Source organism: Molossus molossus, unplaced genomic scaffold (genome assembly GCF_014108415.1).
Source record: "Molossus molossus isolate mMolMol1 unplaced genomic scaffold, mMolMol1.p scaffold_m16_p_5, whole genome shotgun sequence".
NCBI classification, from domain to species: domain Eukaryota; kingdom Metazoa; phylum Chordata; class Mammalia; order Chiroptera; family Molossidae; genus Molossus; species Molossus molossus.
In genome coordinates, this window is record NW_023425388.1 from 29052794 (window position 1) to 29068636 (window position 15843).

General features: G+C 43.4%; 1 protein-coding gene across 4 annotated transcripts in view; it reads left to right on the forward strand.

Annotated features, from left to right (window-relative positions):
* LOC118617186 (schwannomin-interacting protein 1) overlaps nt 1-15843 on the forward strand; it is a 545098-nt gene that overhangs the window by 487633 nt on the left and 41622 nt on the right. The window contains exon 1 of one of the 4 annotated variants that reach the window (XM_036242903.1): nt 2533-2676. The exons of 2 other annotated variants lie outside the window; for them this stretch is intronic. In XM_036242903.1, coding sequence (XP_036098796.1) covers nt 2647-2676 — 30 coding nt within the window. In that variant the 5' untranslated portion in view covers nt 2533-2646. Of the gene's footprint in view, nt 1-2532; nt 2677-13959; nt 14420-15843 lie in introns of those variants that run through there. One more of the 4 variants, XM_036242902.1, reaches the window with a different exon arrangement.

A 15843-nucleotide genomic window follows, 5' to 3' on the forward strand; every position in this document is an offset into this window, starting at 1 on the left:
CTTTTTTAAAAAAATCTTGTTTATACCACTTGAGCAAATTTTTTTTGAGAGGATTTGGGATCCAATTGTCAGAAATCTGTTGTCCCCAGAGCCACCCCTGAGTCACTTCCACTATTTATGGAACAGCAACTGTGAAGAGTGGGATCATGTTTAGGCCTTTTTTTTTTTTTTTAACAACACATGATAAATGTCTTTAGGAGCTTATGTAATATATCCCAGAGCCTTCAGTTTTCAGAGAGAACAGCATCCAGGAAGTGGCCTTGTACAGCTTTTGAAAGCGTGTTCCTGAGTCTTAAGGTCACAGATTGTCAAAGTAGTAACTTGAGTAAAGCTTGAACGGCCTTTGAAGTCAGCTGTTCTGTCTTGGAAAGTTGGGATTATGCCTTTTACATTAGGCCTGAGATTTCCATTTCATCTGATTTGCTACCTTGAAGAAAAAGCTTTTGCCTTGGCCTACTTTACCTCGCACACACCTGGGATCCCAGAACTGCATCTAGGCGGTTGTGTAATGAGGCGCTCCACACAGAGTCCCCCTCGTCCAGTGTGGATTCCTCAACAGGGAAGCGTGGAGGTTGGGACTGGGGATATGTTGCAGATTGTTTTCTTTCCCTGAAAAGTTTCCATCCTCTCTTCTTCATCCTGTATCTAAGAAGACTCGTGATCTGGTTCGGGCTTCTGCTTCACTGTGCCACCTGCCAAAGAGCAGGCCTAAAATGTCTTGCACATGTTACGTGCCCTGTCTTTCTCCTGTGTCCCGGGGAGAGGAGCTGTGAACGGCAGGGTGCATCTCCAGAAGACTTTCATTAACCCGGTGAACCAGTGCTGAAATGGGAGCCTGGAAGGTCACCACTTGGCACCCACCCCGCCCCGCCACCTTGCCTCTCCCCTGACCAGGAAGGCTGACGCCCGCGTGCATGTGAGTGTCAGTGGACTTGGGTCGAGGTAGCAAACTGCTCCTGTTTGGATCTCAAATAGAAAAGATTAAGAATATTTACAAAAATAGGTTTTTCTTTTTCCAAGCAACAGAGATGTTGTTATACAATTAAAAACATATCACCAAATATTCCTAACACAAACTCTCACCATTCCTGAAGATAGAGCATGATATGAAAGCTTGTCAAAAATGTTGATTTCATTCCTCGGGCAAAAAGTACTCATTTTACTCTATCAGTAGCATAATGACTATGTGGTTATTTAATAAGAGTTTTTGAAAAGATAAGCTAATAGATATATTAACATAGCTTAAAAATAATATCCCTATTGAATTTTTTTAATTGGTTTAAAATCAGTCAAGTTTTTATTGAATACCATTATATGCCCAGGGCCATTTTATTAAGAAACAACAAAACATATTGCCTATGGCAACTGAGGAAAATAGATAAGGAAATTTTATTTTATTGTGTTTATTTTCATCATAAAATTTGCTTCAAATTTACAGGACTTGTTCCTTTTTATAAATCCTAAAATCCTAGAAAAGCTCTGAAGCAGTTCAGAAATTGGATCTTTTATCCCCAGAAACATGTATGGTCCAACTTGTATTTCCTTTGCTTGCGGTCTGCAGGTCCAGAGTTCTTTCCGTCACTGTCTGTGAAGTACAGTGGTTGGTTCCTGGGATCATGTGTGTTATACTGGGGGTGTCCATATTCAAGTCTCAGCACTGGTACTATGTAGAGATAGATAGATAGATAGATAGATAGATAGATAGATAGATAGATAGATAGACAGACAGACAGATAGACAGACAGATGGAGATATACATGAATGCACACAGAAAGACTTACTTTTAAAAACTTGCAGTTGTTTTATTTTCATAAATGCATGAATTATACTGACTTTAATATGTTCTGTCCCCCCCCCAAAAAAACTATAGGAATAATTATTTTACCCTATTTCTGTTTGACTTAAAAAGCAGGTAAGAGCCAAAAATTAGTGGGGAATCTAAAGTTACAAAATAATGTTTTTTAAGGAACGAAGACCCTTCTTTTAGTTATAACGTTAACAAACACTTCAAAAACTCAGCCCAGAAAACATCCTTTCCCCCTCAATACCCAGAGTGGGTCGTTTTCCCTTTTGCCCGTTAAAAGTTCCGAGCTGATCCCTAAGCCCCCTTTCTCCATGAGCACCATCCCGTCCGCTCCCGTGGGCAGGAAGGATGGTGCCGGCGCTTAGAAACGTTCAACTGCAAGGCTGATTTGTGTCTGCCTCGCCCCCTCTCCCTCGCGGGCCTTTTCCCCTTTAATGAGGACCAGAATGTCTCCACATCCGTTAACTGCCTTCATGAAGCACCAGAAGGTCACACCGGCCCCAGACTGATCCTTTTCTTTGTGCCTATAATATAATTGGCTGATTGTGCGGGTGATGAGCGCGCCCCCTCCCCCGCTGGTCCCAGCTCCATGTTTGAGCCTCGCTGCTGGTTTCCGAGGAGAGCAGCTCGGCGGGCTGCGCGCTTCCCGGCACAGGCAGGGCCACTGCGCAGGTTGAGCAGCGAAGCAGCAGAAGCAGCAGAGGCAGCAGAAGCAGCATCCATTTTAATCTGCGGGGAGCCCCTGCCTTCCCAGGGCGCTCTCGGCCGCGGATGCTCCGCGCTTCCCCTCCGCAGCCTCGCTGAGCAGTCCTGCTGGGGTCTGCGCCCTAGGATGCACTGAGATGGTACATCAGGAGAACTGTTCGTACCAGGTAAGATTTAAGGCTGGTGGCGAGGCCGGCATCCTCCGGGAGAGGAGGCCTCTTCCTCTTCCAAAGCAGCAGGTTGCCTCTCCGGATTTTCAGGGCATTTGCCATCCTCCGCTCCTGGCCTTCATGGCATACAGTATCTGAATTGTAATTAGGTTTTCTGAGACTAATGGGGCAGAAAACACTGCTTCCTTGGCCGTTAAAGCATATGTGAAATCCGCGAGGTGATCTGTGCTTTGCGTATTCTGTATGTCTGCAAATCGGAGGAACTGTTTTGAACTGTAATTGAATTTAAGGGGCTTCTGAGGAGGAAAATCTGGCCAGAATTTCATCGATCATATCGAAGAATATGGTATTTGTTCCTTGCATAGGATGTGAGCTTTTAGGATTGTCTTTACGGGAATTACGTATAGAGGAAGTAAATGATGATCTTAGAAATTTTAAAAAATCAGCCAGCATGCACTTGACGTTTGAAGTTGCACTTGTATGTCTTTCCAAACTTATTTTTACTAATGTATTGTTTTAAATGAATAGTAAATAAGAATTAAGGTACCAACCAACATTCATAAAAAACTCCAAATAGAAAATATTTTACAATACATATTCATCATATGCTAATTTCTGTTTTGAATGAAACACTTAGATGATTTCAAAAGACCGGTTCTAGAGTGTGGATAACTCCTTCCTGCGACTTCAGCTGTTGAGGCAACATTGAAAGTATAGTCGTTGTAAACAGACGGTGAGAATGTTCTCAGAGAAATTGCTCCTTGTAGCAGCAGGCATGGCTAGTCCAAGTCCAGGATAGTTAATATTGGGGTATCACTCAACTGACCGAGTTTAGAAGCTCTGAGAGACCAGTTCTCTAACTTAACAATGCCTCTTCCTTGTGTGAGGTCGGTTACCTGAGACAAGCAGGTGTTTCTCCTAAGGTCAGATTTCACAGTGGTAAATGTATGCAGGCAGAAGAGTACATTTCACAAGACTTAGGGCAGTGGTTTCTCAGGTAAGTAAAGTGTGCCTGTATAATGTATTTATATACTTTTTTCTCTGCTTAATAAGTGCAATTTTGTCATTGTAGGCTTGTTTTAGAGTATTTCAGTTTATAATATATTTAGGTCCATAGATCCTACATATGGAGATTTGTGCCTCACAGAAACTCTTCCCAAGAGAAAGGGGTCAACAAACTGAGAAAACAACTGAGTCCTCACTTACACGTATTAGCGAGCGTGTCAGCATCTGTGCGGAGCCAGCCTACTCTGGCATGGCTCCCGATGATTAAATGACTGTCATAATTAAGATAATTTTTCTTCTCTCTTTTCAGAGAAACTATGTAATTTAATTTTTGAAAGGCAAGCTACTCCAAGATTATTCCCTAAATCTTTTCATTAGGTTGAACATGAAATCACTGTTTTTATGGGTCAAAAATTGGTCAAATGTTAGCAATTTCATCCAGAGAGGAGGGATGTTGTTAGCCTACTGCCTTTTCCAAAGGAAGACAAATTGACTGTATTTTATATGCACCACAGTGTGTAACACTGTCATCACGTGTTTAAAAGTACTGAAGCATTTTTGGCTCATTTTCACAATAAAATTAAGTGTATCGGGGACTTAGTCTTTCTTAGTAGATAGATTCCGCAGCACCGTGGGTTTTGTGGTGGAACTACCTCTATCTGTATATTCTTTTGAAAAGCTCTCTTTATCTATATCTCAACAACAACAACAAAACATTTAACCTGGAAGCAAAGTCTCCATCCCTCAGTCTTAGAACCTGGCTGGCACCACCTGAGGTTGGATTCAGAAGGTGGTTTCTCTCAGCCCTTGGCCTGATGTTGTCACAGTCACTCGTGATAGCATATCGACAGTTTGGTGTTTCCAGAAATCTCCCCTTTGGGCATGAGGGTGTATTTATTTAGTTATTTAAGGATGATAATGTCATGGGGTGAAGCAACTTCCCTAGGTTAGCATTGTTACTGAGTAGGTAGAATTCATTTCTAGGACTACTGATTCCCTCCCCCCCATACATGTATACCAACGTTTCTTAGTGGAGAGTCCATGAATGGGGCTTCAGAGGGCATTCTCCCCAAAATCACATGCTCATTCTGGTGCATAGTCTAGATGTATATCATCATCATGTTATCATCATCATCATCATCATTATAGCAGTAACGACTTCCTAACTAGTCTTGCTGCTGCTGTCCTTGAATTATCTTTTAAAACCTAAGTCAAAGCATGTCACCTCAGAATAAAAGTCTGGGCCTCCCAGGGCCCCCTTTCCCCTTGGAGTTGTCTCCCACGGTCCCTCTTCCCGTCACTCCCCTCCCTCCAGCTGTCCCGTCCCTGCGACCTGGCATATGCTTGCCTGCATAGGGTTGCCAGATTTAGCAAATAATCTACAGTGTTTGAGACATGATTATACTAAAAAATTGTTCACTGTTTATTAGCTATTCAAATTCAACTGGGCATCGTGTGTTTTTTCCTGCCAGTATCCCCCATAGCTTATTTTCACTTTCTTCAGGTCTTTGCTCAAATGTTACCTTCTGGGGAAGGCCTTCTCTAGACTTATTATGTCAACTTCCAACTCCCCAATTCTATCCCAGCATTTCTGGTACACTTCTGTAATTTATTTTTATACTTGACACTCATTACCACCTATCAGAGCACATATTTATTTGTGTATTTTCTGTCTCCCTCACTCCACGTAAGCTCCATGAAGGCAGGGATTTTCGTATTTGTATCCATCTGCTTTCCCAGTGCTTAGAACAAGCCCTCAAGTAATATGGATGAATATGGCTACTGTATATAAATACTATAGAATTGTGGTTTCTCTTTTTGAATTTTATTTATTGATTTGAGAGAGAGAGGAAGCGAGAAGGAGAGAGGAATAGAAACATCAATGAGACAGAACATCGATTGACGGCCTCCTGCATTCCCCCCATTGGGGATCGGGCCCACAACCTGGGCATGTGTCCTGACCGGGAATCGAACCGGCAACCTCTTGGTGTATTGGTTGACACTCAACCACTGAACCACACTGTCTGGGCTCACTGGTTGATTCCTGCGTGTGCCCTGACTGGGGATTAAACCCACAATCTTGGAATATCAGACAATGCTCTAACCGACTGAGCTACCCAGCCAGGGTATAGCATCTTGGTTTATCATGTATGGATAGTTATCCTCCCTACCCCTCTCCCCACACCCACTATTAACCTGCAAGTTTTCATTTTGGGTCAAATTATCCCCTTATTTCTTGTTACTTTTCTGTGAAATGGGGTTTTTCCTAGTTAACATCCCAGCCTGGAAGTTGGCAGGTGGCCTGCCGGAGGCTACCTTTCAGAGCAACCAGTCAGTGACCAGGAATAAGAGCTCAGTCCTTCTGGTGTGTGGCAGGGGCTCGGTGACGACTGAAGCAGCCCGGCAGAGCCAGGCACCACTTCATCTCTGAATGGTTTGTTGCTAATATAGGGAGCTATCGTTCATCCTCATATACTGCTTTTCCAAATTGTTTTGAACAGTCATTGCCACCAGAAGCCTGAAAATCTCGGCTGCAGGTATTTGTATGCACTGTATGTATATGTAGAACAGCTTGATCCGAGAAGGGATGATCAGAGAGAAATGCTCAGGCAGAATTTTCTGCGGAGGTTTAGTTTTTAAAGGTTCTCACGTTGTCCTCGTCTTGTGTACTCTTCTCCCCCGGGATGTACATCAGCGACGAGGTTACTGAGGCATGTGTTGTCATTTTCGTCTGTAGCCGTGTTAAAAGCCAGAGCTATCGACCTCCATTTTCCAGGCTTGGGAGGAAGCCAACCTCTTCAGGAAGGAACCTCGCCCACAGCTCCAGGCCTGGCAGCCATCAAGAGGCCAAATTCTTCTAAACAGCCTCTGATGGAAGCTTTGAGACATTGTTAATGTGACAGCACAAGTTTGGGTCAGAGGGTCCATTTTCCTTCAAAACTCCCAAATATTTTCTGCTTTTTCCCAGCAGTTGGTATGTTGGGATTCGTGTGTGTATAAAAACAATGCCATGCTTTCGTCCCTTTCTTTCCCTTGCTTCAGTTCTCTTCCGACCACCTCAGATACCGATCACACCCTCGCATTCTTGACTACTGTGGGAATAGAGACTTGAAAGGGAAAAAAGTAAAGTGATATGTGAATGTCTCTCATCTCTTTTCCCGAGACTCCTCTTCAAACACACACCTGGTCTTGAGGAAGCACAGTCGAAATCTAACATGCTTCCCCGTTTTCCTTAGGATACGCCCCACAGCCCTTTACGTGGCCCTTCAGGCCCAACTGGGACCTGCTCCCAGGGCTGAAGCCCCCCTCCCTGCGGGCCCCACGCCCTGCCCCACACCGCCATCGCTTCTGTTTCTGTGCTCTGGGGCCTCCGCCTGCAGTGCCTCCCACTCCCACTCCACCTGCTTCGACCTGTTGCAGGTGATGCAGCTTTCAAGGCTCAGCTGTCACCTTCGTCAGGAAGCCGTCCCCTCTCGTCCCTACTCAGAAGTTCTCCTCGGTGCACTTTGGTTTTACTGCTGTGAGAATCCATCTGCAGCTGTGTTGTGTAAGTGTGGCTCTCCCATTAGACAGCAGACTCCTTGAAGACAAGAGCCTTGGTTCCCCTTCCTACTACCACAGAGAAGCTCAGATCTGTGCATTGCAGCAGGGAGTTGGTGACGCTGATCTCAGCAGTCCAGGTACCTGGCTTATGAGCCTCTTGGCCAGTTGCCAGCATTTTGAACATTCCATCTGCCAAAATGGGGAGGGGAGGGGCACGGGAGCATAATGCAAGGAATACAATGAGGGAGACAGACATCCCAGCCTTCCCAGAGGCAATGCATTAAGAATATACCTCTGGCCCTGGCCGGTTTGGCTCAGCGGTTAGAGCGTCGGCCTGCGGTCCTGAGAGACCCGGGTTCGGTTTCCGCTAAGGGCATGTACCTCGGTTGCAGTTTGTCCCTGGCCCTGGTCGGTCGTGCGGGTGGCAGCCACTCGATGTGTCCCTTCACGTCGATGTTTCTCTCTCTCTCTCTGTTCCTCTCTCTCCCTCCCACTCTACCTGAACAAAAAATGGAAAAATGTCCTCGGGTGAGGATAAAAACAAAACAAAAAAAAAAACAAAACAAAAACAAAACAAAAAAAAAGAATATACCTCTGAGCCTGGCTGGTGTGGCTCACTGATTGAGCGTCAACCCATGCACCAAGAGGTTGCTGGTTCGATTCCTGGTCAGGGCACATGCCCAGGTTGTGGGCCTGATCCCCAGTGGGGGGCCTGCAGGAGGCGGCCAATCGATGTTCTCTCTCATCGATGTTTCTCTCTCTCCCTTCCTCTCTCTCTAAAAATTAATAAAGAAAAAATTAAAAAAAAAAAAAAAAGAATGTACTTCCATACCTACTAATCCTTCACCCATAAGTTTTCCCAAGGTAAACCTGTGGTAGGTTGAGACGAGCACTTATATCCAAACTGCCTTTCTTAATATGTTGAATTTTGTAAAGTTATAATAAATTCTTTTACTGTATCAAAGGATAACTTAACAGCCTTCTGAAACACCAAATTTTTCTTGGGCAAAATGTTTCAGCCCAATGAAAGTGTAATACCCAGCACGTAAAATCAAAGATGGCCTATATTGGTCTGAAATGATAAAACTAGTGAGTATATCAATTTAAGAAATACATCAAGATGTTTTGAAAATTCTTGCTGGAGAAAGTAGTAAACAACCTTTATGCCCAAATTCTAGTGGATTATTTAAATGGTTAATAAAGGAAAGGAAATATATTCTATCCCTATTGACACCAGGCCAATTGAGGGTTCATTTCCCAATCCTTTGTTCCTGTGAATGAGATAACAAGGTATCAAATTTGAATTCATTTAAGCTTCTGCCCAGTTTAAGCCTGGTTTCATCCACAGCAGGGACAAATATATTGACCTAATGGAAAAGAGAATTTCAAAGCATTTTAGTGCATTCTTTGATACAGTTTTTCACATTTAAGTTCATTGAAATGATTTTCTGTCTTATTCTGTAAATTGTTTTCTATTGGAAACATTTTTCCCATAGTCAATAGTGTTACAGAATACTTTGTTTTCATTGTTGTGCCTGGTTATAGTTGTGTTTTGCCTTGTTGAGATCCAGTGTGTTTTTTACTGAGGAGGCAGTAACATATCTATCACCTTATAAATTAAGAAAATAATTCTGGATATAGAATTCTGCACTTCTTTTTAGCCAAGAAAGATCTCTGAAAATTGAATTTATACATTTTAACACAAAGAGAGCACAGCAATAAGTGCCCACATGAAAACCTACAAAAATATGATGTCAGCAGACCTTACATAACACACCTGATCTGAAATAGAAATTTAGTAGAAACACAAACATTGCTATTTAAAGTAGCACTTGGTGCCTCAAACATCCGGATTCAGACATCAAGGGATTTTAAGAAATAAATGCGCAACACCTGTTTTAGGCCAAATATCTAATGTTTTCTCTTGGAGAAAAGACGGTGATGGCAGGGGACAGGAAATGGGAACATCCCTCTGGTACATATCAGTGCACTCACAATTTGGGGAGAGTAGGGACCCCCCCCACACACACACACACAGTCTTGGGCAACTAATCATAGTGTAAGGAACAAAATGAAGCTCGGATTAATATAACCACATCCTATTATTTATTTATATTCTCTATGCCATGGGAAACTTTGAAATTTTGGTGACTTAGTATTCTCCTTTGCACTATCTAAAAGCATCCGAAATTATCAAGTTTCTTGAAATAGAAAGTACTTGACAAAACTGCTTGAATTCAGAGGAAAACTATCAAAAAGGCCTAATATCAGTCAGCATAGGAGAGCCATTGATGGGCAAGAATGCTAAGAAGACCGAGAAATGGAATGAGGGCATTAACACTGGTCCCATTCAGAAGCTGAGCTGTGGCCCCCAAAGTGACTGCAGTTGAGTTCCTTATACTCATGTTTTCAGTTGAATAGAAAGAGTTATGTCTGTGGTCCTCAGTCTTTTTTATCCTCACTTCAGGACATTTTTGCATTCATTTTCAGATAGAGCGGGAGGGAGCGGGGAGCGGGAGCGGGGGGGGGGGGGGGAGAGAAACATCAATGTAAGAGAGACACATCAACTGGCTGCCACCCACACGACCCCAAGTAGGGTCAGGGACTGCAACTGAGGTACATGCCCTTAGCGGGAGCTGAACCCGGGTCTCTCTAGTCCGCAGGCCGACACTCCAACCACTGAGCCAAACCGGCCAGGGCGGTCCTCAGTCTTTTTAATATGAGTGAATATTTGATACTTTGTGTACTTCCAACACCATCACCTCCTCTACTCCACACTCTCAATGCCATTAAAATTTTTAACGTACACTGAACAGTCCATTTAAAAATTCCGTGCATATTTTCATGGCTTTTCGAGCTCTCAGAGTACCTCAATTGAAAAGCAAAGCAAATTTATGTGACTTGCACAGAAGTAAAAATAATAGCTTGAAAAAAGATTTCAACTCAAGTATCAGTTTGGATAGCACATGGAATCTGGATGTTAAGGCTGAGGGAGGGCAGTGGGATCCTGACAGTCGGGATGGAACAGAGTCCCCATCCGTGAATAGGACAGTCTTTTGGCAATGCATAAGCGATTTCCCAGTAATGTGGTCGGTGTTCTCAGAGTCACTGATTTCTACCAGTGCCCAGTAATGATCACGTAAAAGCATGAACTCACGTGATCAATGCACCTTGCAATTCAGGGCATGGCTTGACACAAAACTGAAGCTCTCCGTTCTAGTCCTTGAATTTGAGGGGGGAGAGGGGAGAAGAGGCCCTTTCAATCTCAGGGATGTCAGTGGCCAGGTGTACATTTTCTAAGCCAGCTCCGCTCATTGTGGAGGGGTGGCGGGGGAGAAGGAACCAGAGAAAGTTCTCTGCAGAAAGGACATGAGTGACTGTTGCCCCTCGTTCGCAAAGCTAGTGCAAAGCCACCAAGCCTTACTTACGTTCAGCTTATCTTCCAGTGAGGTGCTGTGTTTGCCTTTCCTGTATTCATTTGGACCTCTTGGAAGTGAAATTAATCCCAGTGTTGATCCCAAACATCTAAAGTCAGGGTCTTGCCACCGAGCCCAGAAACAAGATCTAAAGTAAAAAGGATAATGGCTTATAATAAATTTTTTCAAGGTCTGAATCTGTGCTTCGAAAATTGAAGATGCATTAAAAAATTCTAGAGCTCTTTGAAAATGTGTTTTGCAATTCAGTAGGTCTGGTGTGGGACCTCAGAGTTTTCATTTCCAATAAGCTCCCAGGTGATGTCAGAGGACACACTTTGAGTAGCAGAGCTGTAGAATACATCAGAGGTCGGTCCCCATGATAGGAAATTACCTGGTATTTTAAGCTGGCACAAGTCATCCAGACAGCGGTGGTACAGCTCCTTCCGAAAGGGGCCTGGGCTGTGTGCTGAGCACTGCTTTAGGGAGGGTGCAGAGCACATGCATCCCCACTGGGGACCACCCTGAAAGCTCTTGCACTGGTGTTTCAGGAGGGGATGTTCTATCACTTGTCTCTATATAGTGCTTATTAGAGCGTCACTTACGACCCGAAAAGGCGTAGCTGGCGTAGCGGGCAGAGGAGGAAAATGGTGTTCAGTGTTCTCTTAGTACTAATCCTTGTTGCTATTGTTTGCCTGGGAAATTCCATCTTGGATTTTGAGGTGCCCTTCTCCAAAAGATAATACATTATTAAAGTCTGTGTGCGTGTATATATATGTATATATTCAGTTCATGTATCAGTACTATATATATTAATTTGCATATGTGTATACATATACATGGTGAATGAGATTTCAGTCATTTTAACTATATATTTAAGCCCACACTGTTAAAGTACAGCGAAATTAGTAATTAGGCTTATAATGTTATATGTCTTACTAATCTCTAAATTTTTATAATCTCATCCCTATTAGCTCTGGGTTGTAGATTGCTAGGTGGGCCAGGGTGCTCACTGAGGTCAGAGACTGAATTCATGGTAGCTCCCCCTCTTTCAACCAGAGCAGATCAGTTTTAACTGTGAACATACTTGGTTGCCACAGAAAATTTCGGTTGAAAAGCAGTAATATGAACTATTGATATTTCCTACCATGGACAGCATTTAGAGGAAACATTGTAAGCAACACATACATTTCTCCTGTGTTCATATCTTTATTGAGCAGCTCTTCACTGTCCCCTTAGTGTGCATAAGGCAGTGTCTGGCTGCTGTGGGGAAAACAAGATGAATACACACACCCTGCCCCCTTGGGAAAGTCTTGAAGCCACAGGGCTGTAGGAAAGAATCCTCAGTGGCACCGAATACACTGCACTAAACTAGAAAAGAAGACTCACTCTGCAGCTTGTTAGGTCATGATCACCTGTGAAGGTGCTCTCATTTTATTCCTTGAGGTCTAATTGGCAGGGGATAGTCGCGATGCATGCTGGGTGTCCCAGGTGTGTGATTTATATTTGGTATGTGATCTTTTATATGAGTGCCTCTGGAATTCTCTCTGTGTTCAATCCTAATTTTTAAAAGCTATGCCTGATTATTTTAGTGTGAGCAATTGTTTACTGGCCACGGCAGCCAGTGGGAGGGGCTCTGGCATGCCCATTTAGATTTTGGGCTGCAGAAACAGAGGGCCCAGGCTCAAATTCTGGCCTGACCATTTGCAAGCAGCCACACTGTAGGCAAGTTACTTACCCTCACTGAGCTCTCGCTCAGCTGTAAAATGCAAGTGATAATAGTATCTCATCCAAAGGGCTACTCTGAGGATTGAAGACATGTAAGACACACGGTCAAGTGCCTGGCACATAGCAACCCCTCAGTAAAGGGTAACTATTGTTATTATGTTAATATATGTCGTGTAATAAGATGCATGCTTCCTTCACTTTAAGTGACTTTGTTTGGCAGGATGTAATATACACAGGATCCTTTATGGTAGAAATACTTCATTTTAATCCCAAAGCCTTAGCCTCGGCGAATTCTGCGGTGTTGAGAACACCCGCGCTGGGACACACATGCGTTGCCTCACAGCCCTGGGAGGTGTTTGGGGTTCCTTGCATGCAGATGGCGAGAGCCTTGTTTAGTATGAAGGTCCTGGGGTCTGGAAGAGGATGAGACGAGGAAGATCTCTGCTAGGGAGAAGCCCTGCCCAAATGCAGCGTGGCTCCGAGACACAACCTGTCATCATACTGTCTGCAAGCGTACAAATCATTCCCTCGGGAACTGAGGTGGGGGGGGGGGGTTGTTCAGGAGTGGAGTTCAGGGAGGATTTGGATTTGGGTCAGGGGATGCAGAAGAAAGTGTTTGCTTTACAAAAGTAGGGCTAAACTCGACTACGTTGGGACACATTCACGCCACCGGTCTTGAACAAAATGAGTTTTTTTTAAATTGTGGACATACACAACAGAGTTTTAGCATTTCAGCAGAGGATCAGATGCCAAGAGGCTACCTTGAATGGCATTTTTGTTTTATTAGTGTGTTCTCAACAGCATTGAACATGGTCAAGAATTCACATTGGAAAACGTATTAACTCGCACATCTGCAGCTCTGTCTTCATGCGTCAGAGGAGAGGCGGTGTGGTTAACAGAGGCTCGCCCTTTGCGCTCTTGGCCCACTTTTCCTGCAAACAGTAGCTTCATTTTTTTTCTAATGAACAGCGGGTGTAGCTTTTAGTCTAGGGCCTAGACTCTAGGCTGTAGTCATTCAGTAATGATGAGTGTGTGTTTGTGTGTTGTTGGTCGGCTTCTTGCACCCAAACATCCTCCAGCTGTGGGTCTCTTCTGTCTCTGTATGTAAAGCCAGTAAACGAAACCAAAAGCCCTGGGGAAAGGGTGAAGAGAGCAACAGAAAGGAACATTCTCTTTTGTGAAAAAGCCCGCCACTGGCTGAATTTTAAAGAAAAGTTGATGGATCTTTTTCTCTTGGCTGTATTAATAGAACAAAGCACTGATCCTTGGGCGGAAGGGTCCTTCTCTGTGTTGGAAATAAATTTCATCTTTGTACTGGGGCTTCTACCACAAGATGAGACATTTGCATCTGATTCTAAGAAAGTGATTGGTTATGGGGAAAAGAAAAAGCAAAAGCAAACATCTGTCTTACAGGTTAGCCTTTAAATTATGCTGTTTTCATTTTGTCATGGGATACCCGGCTTTTAACTCACTGGTGAAGTCTGCGAGGCTGGGTTGTCTGCATCTATTTTTATCTCGTCCACTCTACCCTGGGTTCAGAATAAGGTTGCTGGCTTCCTCACAGAGCTCCTCTCCACAATCAGCCCTGACCTGGAGAGTTGGGGAGTTGAACCAGCTTTTCCTTGGATGGAAATAGGAAAGGTGCAGTGGAGAGGAATCCGGGCAGGATCATTCAGGGGAAGGCGCCAGCAGATGGTGGGAAGGCTGGACTTTGAACAAACCGAGCGTCAGTGCAGAGTGAGCCTCAGAGAACGGCAGCTGCCCCTGTGCCCGAGCGCAGGACAGCCCAGGGAGGCCAGGCGGGCGGTGGCTCTGAGACAGAGCAGGACAAGGTCATGCACAGCCGGGCACAGACTCTGAGCTGGCTCTCCATGTCAGCATGAGCAGGAACCAGGGTGCTGAGCAGTTGGCACCTCAGCCTATCAGAATTCACGAGAGGTTCTTTCTCAAGTGAAATTCTAAAGAGTTAAAGGATGAATTTGGACAGTAATGGAATGGATGACATCATCAGTCAAGAATGCCCATTGGACATGGAGGGGAATTATAAAAAGGTAAGGGGGGAAGAGGTCTTTTGTTTGTGAACAATTGGACCATTTTTCTAACTGGGAGAAAGATCACCCTTGAGAAGTGGCCAAATTCCACACTCAGTGGCCACTGCCATAATATATTCAGGAAAGCTTAAATGCACAGAATTGAATATATTAAGCTGGGAGAGTTCTTCTTTCTGATTTCCCCAGCTTGTATTCATTAATATATTTTAGCAGTAACTGGAATACACATGTTGTTATTCTGAAGTTGAAAAAAGTCTATCATACATTTAGTTTCTGGGCAGACTTTTTACATAAAGGAAGATTTTTTTTTTTTTTAATTATTGACATGTTAATAGTTTGTCTACAGTTAAAAATTACTAGAATGTTAACCTATCTTTCTAATTTTGACTTTTTTAACAATGAAAAATATTAAACTTTACTAAGAGAAGTGCGGGATTTTTTTAAAAATTGATACAATATCTACTAATTCTCTGCTTGCCTTTTTTTTTTTTTTGAAAGTCAGCAAATATATTTTTGGAATGTTTATATGGTAATTGTCTGGTAATAAGAGGCCCAAGTAAAAATAGCTTTAGTTATATGGGTGAGATCGAAATTAAACTATAAGTATATGCTTGTCTGTCCACAGAAGGCTAAACACATACTACATGTCCTTCCCCCTTATTATTTTCCATAAGTCAGATGTAGGTCACAACACACACAGGATGAAAAGTAAAGGCCCTTCTATCATGGACCTAAAACAGTAAAACTTGCTGCTAAATTTTTAATTTGACCAAATATGTCACTAACTTTTTTCCCCAGAGATACAGAAAGAAGCATCTGTCTTGATAGATCCTTACATATAATAATGTAAAATATGGCAGTTTGTACCTTACATGCATATTTGTGTTTGAGTGTAGGGGTTGTTTTAAATATATACTTTATTTATTAGGGCAGTCCAGAATAATGTCTGTTCTTTCTCCAGAAGCTAAAACTTAAATATGTAAAAGATTTTAATGACCTGCCATGTTGCCCTATGTGTGTATTGCCCGCTCTGATCCCCAAAGAGGGAATGAGTGCCCAAGGAGGTACACAGAGTCCTGAAACCCTGACACCTCTCAGCTGTCCCCTCCTGCCTGAAGCGAGGGTGCAGAAGATGCTGGGACACTCAGCGTCCACTCAGAAGAACAAGCACCCAGTTCTCACATTGCCTCCTACATTCGGGGCCAAAAGATAGCTCTCGGTTTTCTTTGTCAAACCATTTCTCAGATAGAAAAGTGTAGGTCAGTTTGCACTTAGGAAAATGAAAGACATGCCATTGCTCATGACTAACAATGAAGTAATGGCCACTGTAGTTTTATACTACTTAGAGCCTGAGAGAGCCCAGATGCCTGGAATGAGTGAGCAATGATATGCGGCAACCTGATACAGCGCGGACTAAAGCTACA